Source organism: Rousettus aegyptiacus, unplaced genomic scaffold, assembly GCF_014176215.1.
Source record: "Rousettus aegyptiacus isolate mRouAeg1 unplaced genomic scaffold, mRouAeg1.p scaffold_m13_p_3, whole genome shotgun sequence".
NCBI classification, from domain to species: Eukaryota; Metazoa; Chordata; class Mammalia; order Chiroptera; family Pteropodidae; genus Rousettus; species Rousettus aegyptiacus.
Genome location: NW_023416306.1, coordinates 147,279,782 through 147,295,619, shown reverse-complemented (window position 1 = coordinate 147,295,619; position 15,838 = coordinate 147,279,782). Strand labels below are relative to the sequence as shown.

Here is a 15,838-nt window from a genome sequence, read left to right as displayed (position 1 = left end):
ATAAATAAATTTAGATGCTTCTCTTTTGTTAATCTATCTTTGTAAGGTTAGCTTTCAGACCCAACTATGGACCTTAAAGGGGTCAAAGAAAACTTTCTCCTGCACTATTCTTATTAGCCATAATCTTTAGTGAAGTGCTGTGTGTGCATGCTAAGTAATCCAGATGCTAAAATAGGAAAGTGATTTTGGAGAAAAAGGCAAGAGAAAAACTGGGAAAGATAATTAGCGGGCTGAATGAAAAGAAAGATATAGCTCATAAAGAGATGTTCGTATATACTATATTCAATACACTTGTACATCATAAATTAAGAAAATGAGGCAAGCAGGAACGGTACAAATGCTATTAGGTTAAGTTGATAGTGGAGTTAATACTACTTATTTTTTAGTCAGATTGTGGCTAATAACCATATGCAAAACATGTTTCACTGTATGACAACGGTAACAGATACTATGTTTGGCAGAATTAGTAATTAACATTTATTACTTATTCATATGAGGCACTGCACCAAGCAGCATTGAGATTCAGTTCTTAAGGTACCTAAAAAGGTGGTATGACTTCCATTTTATAGGAATATAAAGTGCAGACAAGTTAAATTGCTTAAGATCACAAAACTAGTAAGGGACAGAGTTGGGTTTCAAATCCAGGGCTGGGATTAAAATCTAGCCCAAATTCTTTTTCAATACTGGGAGAAAACCAATAAATATTAATAATTGCCAAAGCATGAACATCCTTACAATATGATGAGAAACTGGTTAAATTTGGTTCTTTCAGAACAATAGTTTATTTTTAAAAATTCTCAAATAAATACATGTTTTACATTCTCAAATCTTAAATTCACATGGTAAGCATAAGGCTATTTAGAGATTTTAGTATCTAAAGAAAAAGGCAATAAGGAGAATTCTCAAAGAAGAAATTTTAAGTATGGCTTTAAATAACAAATGGCTTTAAGTACTGAACTACATAAAAGCAGAGAAAGGATTACTATATCTTTTCCACGTCTAGGAGAAAATTAAGCCCTGATGTACTATACATCCATTATATGTAATAAATTAGCTTCTCTTTTATGAATCTAGAATGGCACCACCTTCACAGGAGCTTGAGAGAACAGCCACACGAATCACTTCTTGTTTTGTGGGTCAGATGAGAAATCCTAGTTGAGAAAGGAAGTGTTTTTGAAAGGGGGAAAAAGGGTGACCAGAGAAAACTGACCATTCTATTTGCTGAAGTCCAGGCTATCTATTTCATTGTACCCAAATGCATGTCTATGTGAACAAGCTGAAGAAAATTTATATGGTAGTCAAGAAGATACTTTTCTGAATCTAGAAAATTATACCAGGTTTGATGAAAATTATACCAGGTTTACAAACCTGTCTGTAAATCTATGGGTATGAACCACAGCAGGGTATGACACTGAGCTGTTTAGTATTCATTAAACCTCTGTGAAAGCATGCACTGCTACTACCTTCCATATAGAAGAGGCAATTGGGTTAATTAAGAAAGAAGACAAATGGAGACAAAATGATGGCCTGTGGTGAATCATTGGGTACATGAAGAAAAGAATGATGGGCATCAGCCCAGTGAGGAGTAAAAATCACTTCGATGTCAATTTCCCTCACTATTGGAGAGCAATTTAAAAAAAATGACTGGAAATTTATATGTTGATCATTTTTTTGATTTAAATTGCCTCCCAATACTTCCTTTGTGTCTTGGTAATAAAAAAACTTTAAACTTTGATTAGTTTATCAATAAATAACACTGGATTCTGACTTCAATTTTGTTCAAAGCTAACTAAGGAATACTTCCTACCTGTCTAACAATAACTTCAGCTTTCTGTATGTTTTTTTGCTTGTGTACCAATTCTGATTCCCATTTGAATTTCCATCTGAATTTATGAAAGCATGATTTTTCATAGACTTAGTTCCCAGTGTTTTTCAAACAGGATGTCAAGGAGACTGATTGGGGTCATGGAGAAGAAAGCTGCACTGCTCTAAGTAAACTTCAGGTTTCAACAATAGGGCAAGACAATCACTTCTTCAGTTTGAGACTCTCTTCCTTCCTATTATATCCAAAGTCAATAGGAATGAGATTTGTATAGACTGGAATAACTGTTTGATATTGATGAAGCCCACAATCAAGAAAAACTGGGCCAGCTACTCCTGTTGTTTATTTTTAAAAATGGAATATCAAAATATGCTGTAGGAAGTCAGGCAGTGTAGAATTAAAATGTTTTAGAAGCAATGACCTAGATTAATATATTCTTCAGAGAATTAGAAACATGCAAGAAAATCTTAGTGACATTTGACACATATATAATGGGATATTTGACACTGGGTTCTAACTCATGATCTGGTCAGTATGTGTTTATTAAATGCTTACTGTGTGCTAGATGGGGGAAGAAAGTATAAAATCCAAAGGAAGCTAATCAATGTCTTTACTGAACCAAGTTTTATAACCTAACAACAGAGTGAACAGAGCAATTAGGAAATTAAATATCATTCATTCAATCATTCATTTAACCACATGTACTGAATACCTATTGTTTGTCTCAAACTGATCTAAGTAATGAATTTTAGGTTGAAAAAAAATCAGCCTCTGGTCTTCAGGAGCTCACAATAGAAAAAGACAGTTAAATATATATACCATTACAATGCGTCACGATAAGTGCTATAACAGAAGCAGTACGAACTGCTATTAGGGATATGTAAAAGATGCTCCCTACTCTGCTGGGAGTTTCAGGAGATTATCAGTAAAGGCTTCTTGAAGCTGGGATATATGAGCAGAGTTGTAAGGGACAATTATAATTTAGTTAGGTGAAAAAAAGCCAGGAAAATCAGAGAAAAAGTGCAATTTAGATAGATGTTAGGGACCCTGGAAACTGGGAAATGGTAAAAAGTATGGCTGAAGCTAATTTTACCCATTATAGGGAGTGGCAAGAGGAGTAGCTGATGCGGTATGTAGGCACTCATTCCTCAGGGTTATAGAGAGCCAATGAAAAATTTTAAGTAGGAGACTAGTATGATTACATTAACATTTTAACAACTTTGTTCTGGTGAACAATGTGAAGATGAATTAAAAATATTTATAGGGTAAATGATAAAAGTAGAGGAATCAGTTTAAAGATTAATCTAGTAATCCAGATGAGAAATCCAACTAAGTCATTGAAAGTAGTTCTGGAGAGAAGGGCATAGACTCTAGAGATAAAAGAGGCAAAATCTGTAGGACATAGGTAATGAGGGATATAAATCCAAAACTCCTAGGTTTCCTATCTGAATAATTGCATAGTGTTATATATTGTAATAGAGGATAAAGGAACAAATCTAGGGGCTGAGTTATGTTCAAAGTGCTTATAACTCTGGAGAGAGATGTGAGCTATAGATAGGAGCTGATGTCAAGGTAGTTACTATATAACTAACATGATGGTAATATAATGTGAAGTTCCTAGAATGATCCCTGACCAAAGTAAGTGCTACGTAAACAGAATAATGATGATGGATGGTGATGATCATAATACTGACAATGGCTGATTATGAGATCAACCCAAAACTATATAGAGTATCACTGTCCAATAGAACTTTATGTGATGATGAAAATGTTCTATATCTATACTTTCTAATGTGATAGCCACTAGCCACATGTGACTACTGAGAACTTGAAATGTGGGCGCTGCAACTGAGAAACTAAATTTTAAATTTTATTTAATTTTAATGAATTTAAATTGAAAGGCCCCATGTAGTTATAAACTATTATACAGGACAGTGCAGGCAGATATATAGTGAGAAATGAAACAGAATCTGGCAGTCAATCAAGTTGATCATCAACATGTAAGGAACAATAGAAAAACATTCAGACAGGCAGGAAGAAAGGCAATATAGGGTAATACTGTCTATAAGCACAATGGAAACTCCCTTGAGAGGATGATTAGGGTTAATGGATATAGCAGGGGAAGTTTTCTGGAAGAAGATGAGCTGCAGCTATACAGTAGAGGAGGGCACTTCAAGAAGACAGACTAGCACATATAACAGCCAATAAAAAAGAAGAAACATATGACAAGAAGGTTCACCTAGACTGGAATTGTAGGTACAAGGTAAGGAGTAAGAGGTCAATCGTCCTTGTTTGCTAGGGACTGAGGAGTTTCCTGAAATGTAGAACTTTCAGTTTTAAAACTGGGACAGTTCCAGGATATGGTACTTCCAATACTACAATCAGGAAAGCTCTGGGCAAACTGGGAGAAGTTGGTCACTAGAAAATAATGTTAGATAAATAGTGCCTGTTCAAAGTATGAAGGATTTTGACAGAGAGTCAGAGAGGCATTTACTCTCTTGATATAACAACTAAGAGGTAGGCTATTATAGCTTTTTCGATTAGAGTTGAAAGGAATTAAAGTAGCCTTGGGAAGATGAGTCTGACATAAGAGAAAAGGACTATTAAAAGGGAATCCAATTATCTAGCTACTCTCATAAACCGAGTCTAAGGTTATTAGGGCTCAAACATCCGAGTGAGAGAAAAAATGAAACATGTTTATTTAATATTTACTATGTCCGAGGTACCCTATTAGATTTTATATTGATAATTTGACATAAATTATCTATCAATTCTCCCTGAAACTCAAATGTGGAAACTTTATAAACTTTAGAAAAGTTGATGGATTTATTTGTTTAAGCACTCACTCACCATTTTCCAAATATTTTTGAGTGCCTCTTATATGACATACCAAGTTAATTACTTATCTTACTAAAGACAGGGTTTGAAAGTAGATTCATCTATAAAGTACACTGTATGTGTTAGAAGAATTAAAAGGAGATAATTCAAAGGAAGAAATACAACTGACAAAATTTAATGACACACTGTCAAAGATGAAAACTAAGGAAGAGTGAAAAATAAAAGATTTCTATGCTGGGAAACTTTAAGAACATGATGGAAGGGATTCAGATGGCAGAGTTGGATATACTGAGTTTGAGATCATAAAAAGACATTCAAATAGCATCAGGAAATATAAATATGAATGTAAGCAAGGTTTGTCATTTTAGTGTGTATTATGTACCAACATTTATTTGGGCTCTAACTATATTTCTAATTAATCTATTTCATTTGTAAAATGATAACTCATGAAGACAAGCTAAACTGAATTTGTATGAAGCTAAATTTCCATATAAGTACTTTATAGACGTTCTTTATTCTTATGAAGTGATATTATAATGAAGAGATATTTACACATCATACGTATATTTACATATATGTATATAAAATATATAAATATCTCTTCTCTCTCTCAAAGACATACACCTCTTAGTTTGAAGACACTTAACTCAAAAACTTCCTAAACTTGTTATTCATGTATTAATATTTCCAAATCTTAAAGTTTAAAATTCTTATGCTTTACTTTCATTGATGACCTCTTTTACATTTCAGATGATGACAGTATATGAGGCAGTATATAAGGATAAGTGGGAATTCACTAGTGTCAACCACAATAGTATTTAAAACATCTTTTTATTATAGAAATTAAAAAAATGTATGTCCAAGTAGACAGACATACCCATCACCTTTTTTCAAAAATTATCAACTAATTCTTTTTTCAAGAATGTTTTGATTAGATATCTCTGTCAAAGAGAAAAGTCATGTGCTTTCCCATTATCTTTATGTCTGGTCACTTACTTGGATATAGAGAGAGGTTAAGTACGTAATTTTCTTATTTTGACCCAATTTATAAACTCCAATTCATTATTAAAAATTCAAAACTGAGGCACAAATCAAGAAACTTTGGCAGCAGCAGATGTAGTATTTTAAAAAGATATTATTTTTAAGGGGTTTCTTGACACTATCCCAACTATTAAATACGAACAGCATGAAAACAGTACACATAGGTGAAAGAATGGAACATTACAGAAAAATATATTAAAATAGATAGTAAATAAATTATTAAAGATTATCTAAGTGAGATTTTTATCAAATCGGAAACCTTAGGTGATTATATGACATTCAGAATATTCATTTTATGAATCTTTATTTTCTTCTAGTTTAAACGGTTTTTGGTCCTATTACAAACAGGAAATACTAGTGTTTAAAGTCCAGTTTTCTTTCTTTCTTGCCTTCTTTCCTTCTTTCCTTCCTTCCTTGAATCTGTAGATCTACTATTTGCAATTCAACTAAAACTTTCATTTGCAGAAGCTCCAAACTGTCAGTCAGTTGAGGTTTTGTTTAGATCAGAATTAGTGTTTCAATAGTCTGTTACGAATTCAAAAGGCAACTGTTTCCCATGTTACAACTTAAAAAGGTCACCTTTACTTTAGGTAGATAATAGCTCTTAAGCCTTAAATAAAAATATAATTAAGTTTCAGTCTTTGTCCATTCGATAGGAAAAATCAATTTAGTTTCCACATTTCAAATGATCTAAATCAACCTTGCTACTGAAAAATCTAAGAAATTAAAGATAGTTGTTAAAAAGTCCAATGTTTATTGTTTTTTTTTTTGGTCTGGACGCTGTTACAAGTTATTAAAGATTTACATCTAGTGTATACTTTAGCTTTTCAAATAAGTCAGAAAAAAGCACTAGTTCTACCAGAAGATACTACTAATTCTGGGTTTTGTTTAAACTTAGGAAATTATGAAGCACTTTTTTCCAAAGGATTTTAAAAAACAAACGCTGCTAGAAGACTGCGGGAACAAAGTTGAAGATTAGCTAGAAATTTGGAAAGTGAGTTCTTCTCTTTTTTTCCCACTTGGTTTGAAGGGATGAGCAATAATGTACAACCTGAGACACCTGATCTCATTGCATTCATGATATTTTATGCATTCTAAATGTGAAGCCAATTCCGTAGGTCAAGAAATAGCTAGCAGATTATGTCTATATTTAAATAGAGCATTAGTAGGTCCTCAATAAATACTTATTGAATGACTAAATACAAGATAAATAATAATAAATTATACAAAGGAATGTCTTTCTAATATTTCCTTGAATTAAAGTTTTCTATCTTATGGATATATCTACATCCTTTCCTAAAATAATACCTAAAACTATCTAATCAACATAAACCAGGCTAACACACACTGTGAAAATATGAGACTACTACATGCCATTCAGAGAGCTGACTTAATAACTTTGGAACTGCAGAAACCATGGCATTTAGGAATAAAACAATTTTCTGCCACTCACTTGGCAGCTTTATGACTTTCAGCAAGATATCTAAATTCTTTGAGCCTCAGCTTCCTCATCTGTAAAATGAGGATGATAATAATATCTTTCCTAAATGGAGCTGTAGTGAAGACTAAGATAAAATAAATGAGATGTCAAACAGAGCTTGTCACATACTAAGAGAATTGTATTATTTTTTACAAAGGGGCCATCAACTACAAGGAGTAACATTTGCTGAGAAGTATTAGCTGGGCCAAGTTAGAAATTATCTTCTACAACTCATAGATAGATTTATTTTTGAACAAGGCTTATTTATTCTTGGTCTTATAAATGTCACAGGAGATAGTGACATGAAATTGGCAAAGTCAACATGTTACATTAGGGACTGGAGAATTTATTTCTGTAGTAGTGGAGGTAAGTGAAGATGATGTGAATGTGAAGGAAAAAAGAGAATGTGCCATGGAAGTTTTGACTACCTCCATAGTGATGCTATAAAATAAATAATGCACTTTACTGACAGTCTCATCAAGACACTTCCATATAAAAAACTGAAACATGAGGACATTCCTTGAAATTCTAATTATTAAGATGCATAGTCTAAAATTTTGTGAAACAATCATTTACCATTTTAAGATGAAATAGAAAACAATTACAAAAGGTTATTTTGTAATTGTTCATGAATATTAGATTCCCTAAGGAGTTGTTCATGGTATTGATCTTTATAGCATTATAAATTAAACAAAATACCACCTATGGAGTCCACAGAGATGTAGCATTGTGTGGAATGTGGAAACCCTACCACAAGTGACAAAAAGAAAAACACACCTCATGACAAATAAATAAAGCTCATGTGTCACAATGAAAGAAACAAACCCAGGGGAAGCCAGAGTTCATTTAAGAGCTGAGTGCTATGGAGCAAATGCCACAGCATTCACAGTCCCATCCCCCAGAAGCCAGTTCCACGTTCCAACCTGAGAGCCCTCCTGCACACATGCTGTCACAGAGAAAGTAATACCCTGATGGATGCTGTAGGCTGTGATTGGAGATGATGCCAATGGTAGACTTCTTATACACTCTCATGGGAAATGGAGAATTGCCTGGATGAAGTGGCAGAAAGAAATGGGTTATATATTTTTTATACTGGGATTCATAATCCTGGGAAATTAAGAAAAGACCTATGAAAAATGTGGTGATGAAATGATATCAATCTTCTCTTTGAAAAGTCATTGCTGATATTGCAAGTAATTCATTTGCCTTTCATTACTTTGCTTCTCTCTACAAATATATATTTCAAGTAGAAATTAATTCTCTACAAAGTTAGTTTTAAGAGAATAAATCTGTAACAGCTGCAACTTGCAAAAGGAAAAATTAAAGAAGATGGCTGTAATGCTATGAAATCAATATAATTCAACTTTGTGAGGCTATGGGTTTAGTCGTCCTATTATTTCAAGATTTTTTCTTAAAGTCAAAAAACGATATGTTGTCTGTAGTCTTTATATACTACTTGGTATTTTAGAGAGTGCCATCTTTTTGTTTTCTGCATAACATTATGAGATATTTCTGTGGTCAGAATTAAGCTGACAATACTGGCCTGCCCAAGTAAATATATGTAGAAATATGTTAGATTTCTAAAGTAACAAATTAAGATCTTAAAATTCAGAGGCTATTAAAGTCCTTTTATTTATTTTTCATATTTGGAGGTACATATACTCTTTCCTTTAGCTACTCAACAGTGCCCCTGTTATAGGAAGTAGACTTATGAGTATTCAGCTTGTTAATAGTGTCAATGAACCCGGCTTATAAAAATAAAAAACCCATTTATGCTCTGGTTTAACAGTAAGAAAAAGAAAAGAAACCCCTAAAATGGCAAAGAATATAGATGTCAAATTTCATGTAAGATATTTTATTAAAAGAACATGAATTTCATGAGTGATAAGCTCTTCTAGATTATAAAAACCTTATAAAAATACAAGTATCAAGGAAACTATTTTCCTGAGTAACCTAATGAGTTTTTCTAAAAAGGAGTGAATCTTCTGTTTTACATAAAAATAGGGGTTTCATGTTAACTTTTCATTTAATAACCAGTTTTGGATGCTTTCCCGTGTTTATGGTTAATGGGACAGAATTGTCACTAATGTAAATATAAATCTTCATCTACCAGACACAGACCTATGTAGGTCTGCAAACTTTAGCCAATATGAGTTTAATAACAAATTACCTGGTTCAAAGAAATCTTAATGGAATTAAAGCGGTCTTAACAATCAATTTCACTATTTGGACTTTAACCATTTCAGTGTGATACAGTGACTGCCAGAAAAAAAAGTTACTCAGAAACAGTGTAGTATAAAAACATAGAAATTTTGCCCTAAAACAGCTAACTTTCCCCCTTTGTACCCTTATCCTTTCCAGCCAAATGCAAAGTGCAAGGCAAAATAAATTAAGGCAAAAGGAAAATAAAGTAAGAAAAATGGTGAGGGCGAGCATGTTGTTGACTATGTAATAAAACACGTGCAAAGTATACCTCAGATACACTATAGGTAGATGAACACGAGGGAAGCCGAGCCTGGTTTTGCAGTAGGGAAAAGAAAACACTGTTAAAGAGGAAATGATAGCATAATAAGGGTCTCAGAAGTTAAGATGGCTCCATCACCAGTACATTTGCCTGATAATAAAACAGACTTACAAGGAGACACCTGAGTTTGAAATCTCAAGGTTTAAGCTTTTTGAGAACCTTGTGATTAAAAAAAAAAAAAAAAATCAGCTTAAAAAAAAAATCCATGGTGGAGATGACTCCTTCAGATCAGAATCTGGTGTGATCTTGCTGAAAAGATACTCATTTAAGGTTAACAGGAAAGCAGAATGCTGGTCACTTTTTCCAATGGTAACACACTGATTGTCATTGGTTTAACACTAGCAAACTACAGGTGACGTTATTTATAGGATGATTCTACAGTACACCTTCCTATTATTCTGTAAAGAGGGCACTAAAGTAAGTGTTAATTTCTTGTTCCTACTATTTCATTCTTTGTATTACTGAATCTCCATAAATATGCCAATAGCAACATCACAAAAATAAATAAAAACACAAAACTCCTCTTCAGACCTATTTTTTTTTTAATCATAATGTTCGCTGATTTTTTTTAAACAGCTATTTTACATTTAAGCCCATGTTTAATGTTCATGACTTTGAATTGATAATTTTCTGGCCTGTTCTTTCTTTCTAGGTTGTCACACTATTATGTTCAATTCCATGGTCTCTTCTATTAGGTTGTCGCCATGCATGTGAACTAAATTTTTTAAGTATACATTTTCCAGTCACAAAATTCTTCATGAAGTTCCAGAATACAAAGTTAGGGTGGGGAAATGAAGACATAGGAGAAAATGGCACAGTGAATCAGAAATGCCCTTATTATTTGATCTGTTCTTTAACTGTATTTCCAGAATCCCACACAGTTGAATGTAGTAGGCACTCAATAAGTGTTTATTGAATGACTATGCAAATTCTTCTTCAATCTTTAAAAAAACAAAACTGTAAAATAATATTAAGGTTTTACGCTAACTATCACAAAGATCTATGATAAAATGTATGACTGCCACTTAATGGGTTACTTTGAGGTAGTTTTTAAAATATGGTGAATTCTATACATATTAAGAAATTATACTTTTCAAGTACACACACATCTAATTTCCTCTAGCAAATGCACATATGCATCTGATTTTCTTTAGCAAGATAGCAGTTCTAAGAAAACCTTGCTGGGCATATTTGTTCTGTTCCTATAACTATACCCCCCAAACTGAAAACTTTACCTTTGAGAAACAGTTTGAATTGTCTTTTTTCCCCCTCTCAATTGTCCATTTTCTATTACTAGGAAAATTTACTTGCCAAGAACATCTTTTACTTGTACCTTATATTTTTATTAAAGTCAGTTCTGAGAAGGGCAATTCTACGGTAAATGTTAAACACCTCACAGGAAACCTCAGAATTATATTAACTTTAAGCGAATAATAACAAAGTTAAAAGTAGCAAAATTAGCCTGTTTTCCAAAGAGATAATCCTGAAATTGATTTACTGCTATCTTTATCATTATCATAGTCTAATCATAAGATATCATCTACCAAGGTACTCGGAATATTACATAATTATAAATTAAATGTACATTATTGATGTGAGTAAATTCCAAAATATCGAAAAAAAGGAAGACTTACAGGGCTCAAACAATGTTCTAACTACAAAAGCCAAGACACAGAAATTTGTCTAAAGAAATTAAGAGTATACAAACTGATGTTTACTCATTTAAATGCCACTGAATATTTATTTACCTATCTACTGACTAATCTTCCAGCTGTTCCGCCCCACTTCAATCAAAGTTGGCTGATTCAATCCAGGTAGATTCCGGATTTTTAAGTGCCACATATTAAAACATTATGTATTACTTGTTCCTGTGAGGGTGTCTTTCTATTTGTATTAAATGTCTTATAGAAGATGTAATTTTAGGTGAGGTCAAATAGGAAAGTCAGTAGAAATCAAAAGCTGATTATGCTCTTTATGGGAAATATCTTTATTGAGAGGTAGTGAAGCAACAGAAAAATATAATGTAAACAGCAAAAAAAATACTTTAAAAACACAATATTTTAAAAGTTTAAGAGAGTACGAATGGAATTTATCATTATACATTAAGGTCCGTCCCCACCAACCACGATGAATGTATAATGTATACTTTAACCATATGATAGTTCTATGTTTGAAGGGTTTAATAGAAACTGCATAGTGAGTTTACTTTGTGTGCGTGCACGTGCGATGCAAAAGAGAAAATAGCTAGGAAAAAAACAATGTAAAAAAGAAGAAAAATGTAAAGGTATAAGACTTCAGAGGACCAACTCTGTTAAACGCATGCTTCCAAGCAGAATATATTTCCAGAAAAATAGAAGCAGCTCTCCTTCCCTCAAACTCTAAAATAAAAATAATTTCACACAGTCTCTACTAAAATCATTTCTTTGTCAATGTCATCTTGACAAACTAACCAGTTATAGGAGTTCTTGGCAAACTTTTCCTGTAAATGGTCAGATAGTAAATATTTTAGGGTTTGTATGCCATATCGTCTTTGCTGCAACGGTTTAGCTCTGCTGTTGTACAAAATCACCACAGACCATATGCCAATAAATGACTGTGGCTGTGTTTCAATAAAACTTTACTTTTAGACACTGAAATTTGAATTTCTTCTAATTTTCACATTATGAAATGATGTCCTTTTGATTTTCCTCCCATCATTAAAAAATCCAAAAATCATTCCTAGGTTGTGGGCCTACAAAAGAGAAAGAAGATTTGGCCGAAGGGCTGTAGTTTGCTGACCCCTGAGTTATAGCATTAATCTGATGAATATAAAGGTGCAGACAAAACAACAAAGAGAATTTGTCAAAAATAAGAAGTGATTCAGAACTAAGGAATGAAAATACTGATCTTAAAAGATCTACAAAATCACAACCATCTAATTTACTATTTATAGTAGCCCTATTTTATACCAGTCTTTTCTGGCATTCAGGAAATTGTTAAAACATTTAAAAATCATTATTCCAAAGACTTATTTTCTGACTTCAGATATTTTTCTTAAAGTTATTAAAAATATATGTAATCTTATTTTAAGGAGTAATTCCTCTCTTGATATTTTCCACGTCAAATGATATCTTTTTATTTGTGTTAGCATAACAAGTATTTATTATTATTATAGCCTATCCACATCATCATCTTTCTTTTTAGTTCCCTTATTTGCCAATAAATAAGCTGTCTTTATAAGTCATCTTCTCTTTCATTGTTTGTGAAAGCCTTTAAGTAATTAACATATTTGGTTATCTATCTATATATACTTGTAGCTGAACAGAAATTTACTATCACATTACATAAACTGAGAGAAAATACAAAATTTGTGGCTTTAAGGAATTTTTACTTCTCTCTTTTCTCTCTATTTATCAGTATTTCATGAGCATTTATCTACCTTTTCTCCTGAATATTTTAACATTTGAGCTTTCCAGAATCCCATTTTTAACTAATTAACTTCAATTTTGTAAACTTACCTTGATTTGTATTATCTAAAGAAAGGATCATTTGCATTATCTTATCCTGTGCTTTCCAATTTTCAACACTGTCTGCACTGTTCTTCAATCTTGTATGTTTAAATATTCTTCCTACTAAACTCATATATTTGATTAAATGAAAAATTAATGTTTTTCTCCATGCGGTTTTACTCTTGTCATTATTTGCAACATATTATCAGCCTAAGGATTTGTAGTAATTTTTGCAGTCATTAAATTGGGCAAACTACTTAGGCACAGAACGATAAGTTTATTATTATTAAAATTGCTAAAAAACCGATCTGGAGTTCAGAATACTTCAGAATACTTTGTACATGTACAGAAAAAGATGATATTATTAATTTAGAATTCAATAATCTAATACATCTTACTTTTTGAAATAACAGAGTAATTGCAGGATAAAGAAGTATAAAAATAAAATTTAATATTATTCTAAAACTACATTTTAACAGAGTTGTCTACTTTATATTGCTGATTATCTATAACAAATAATAATGCAGGGCTTTTTCCTCTCTACCAAATTATATATTGTATAGATGATGCCAATTGAAGTAGAAATGATTTAATTAAATCCTTATCCCAAACTTCTGAACGACGCCTGACTTTCCACAACTATTAAATAAAATATTTAAGTAGCAACATAGTTCGGACTTTTTCATCTTATTGAAATATTTAACGTTTCAATGAATTAATAAGCATCCACAGATTTGTTCTTGTGTGTGACACTTATAATAAATTTTCACAAAATTGAATGGTTACTTTTTGCCAATTTATCTTATTTTAGAAACAAATCTGTGTATACAGCCTATGGTACTGAGAATAACTTTATTCTGCTTCTAGGCAACATTTTTAAATATACAAGGTGTATTTTAAGGCATTCTGGGGTAATGGGAATTAAAGGGGAAGGAGAGAAATGAGTATCCAGTTAAACATTTGATTCATATCTTTTAGCTGACCTCTTTGGAGAAGATACTATTTGTGTTTTGATAGTTTTTTTTTTTTCCCTATACTTTTCTAGTTAACAGGAATCTAGTTAATTAATGGTCAATCATTTTAGAGAAAAGGTAATCAGAACAAGGTGTGACCCTGTGAAATGAAACGGATGATGAAGATACTGAGATTATTCATTATGTACTGTATATTGCAGTTATAGGTATTAAAAAGAAAAGAAATTGAAGAGTGGCATGAGATAAACTAATTTACGAAGCACAGAATTTTTAAGTTAGCCTGAATCTAACACTAACTCCCTACCATATTAACCTGAGCAAGTCAACTTTCTAGTCTTGGTTTTACTGAAAGAAAAATAATATCAATTTTCATGATTGGTTAGGGAAGAGCATGACACTAAATACATACATTAATGTTATCAGAATCTTTTTAGTGGTTTCTAGAATAATATCTAGGGATGTTTAGACTGACAATTATAAAATTCATGCTAACCTTTTTTTAAAAAAAACAATGGGATAGATTCTGAGGGTGATTATGGATGATCTTTTAAATTCTATAAGAATATGCATAGAAAAGAAGGACTGGCTCAAAAGAAAGTAGAAAAATGAGACACTTGTCATACTTTCCTTCTCTGTTTAGCTATTAGAATTTAATGACTGATATTAATAAAAACAACTTTAGACTTTAGTAATCAGAAATTTAATATAGAGATACACATAACTATGGTATATAATTAAAAACAAGGTGAGAAACCAGAGAATTATCACACACTATTTTTTTATTTTATTTTACTATTTATAATAAAATGATTATTGCAATATGGACTACATGTATGGCAATAATCTTGGGAGAAGTAAATCAGGGCTAGGATTTATAGAACTTTTAAAAAAGTTTCAGGAATGGGAAGTGAGGGCTAAACAGAGCCAGAGATTATTTGCCACAATAATTCAATTTTTCTTCTGCCATATTTATACCATATGCGATTTTAAAGATTGACTTCTACCTATCTTGAAAAGATATATTCAGTAGAAGGACCAAGTATTCTAAGTCTAAACTATTGGTCACAAAAATACTATTTTTGTCTATGGGATCATACAATGTATGTACAATATTGACTGGCTATAATGTATTGTTCTCCTTCAAAGTGTTCTATTGGCTATATTAGCCTTTATCTCAAGTATCTGTAAGATGTTACTATCATGAAGATGCTTACTTCCTTATTTTTTCAAACAAAAAATGCTATCTTATAATTAATCCAAAAGACTCTGAGTCGAGAAAGTCTATTAAATTTAGAAAAAAATGTGTCCATTTGCCAGAATATCTATATTGGCGCTCATTTTCCTTGATGACTGACATTGAATCATGAAGGCTCTATCATCTGGATCCGGCCCATAATTTATAATCCTGTTGACACATCCAACAAGGGGCAGAAGACACAGTCAATGGAAAGACTCCAAATGAAGTCTCATGAAATGATCCTCAATTATACAGTTGTATAAGAAACACAGATTTTGAAAAGAAAGTTTTTATTTTGTAATGGAGCCAGAATGTTATTAAAAAACCATAATGTTAGTGTAGATTAAGGGTCCTCTACCCTACTAATTTAATCCTAGTTTCATAAATGTGAGCATGAAGCTGCAGCTAGAAAAGAAAGAGATAGGGAGAAAAGA

At 32.0% G+C, this 15,838-nt stretch overlaps 1 protein-coding gene across 29 annotated transcripts in view; it reads right to left on the bottom strand.

Annotated features, from left to right (window-relative positions):
- The window catches only part of GPHN (gephyrin), a 399,765-nt gene that overhangs the window by 141,157 nt on the left and 242,770 nt on the right, over positions 1–15,838 (bottom strand). Inside the window, exon 10 of one of the 29 annotated variants that reach the window (XM_036238703.1) lies at positions 9,655–9,696. The exons of the other annotated variants lie outside the window; for them this stretch is intronic. Coding sequence (XP_036094596.1) covers positions 9,655–9,696 — 42 coding nt within the window. The remainder of the gene's footprint in view (positions 1–9,654; positions 9,697–15,838) is intronic. 29 annotated transcript variants of the gene reach the window in all.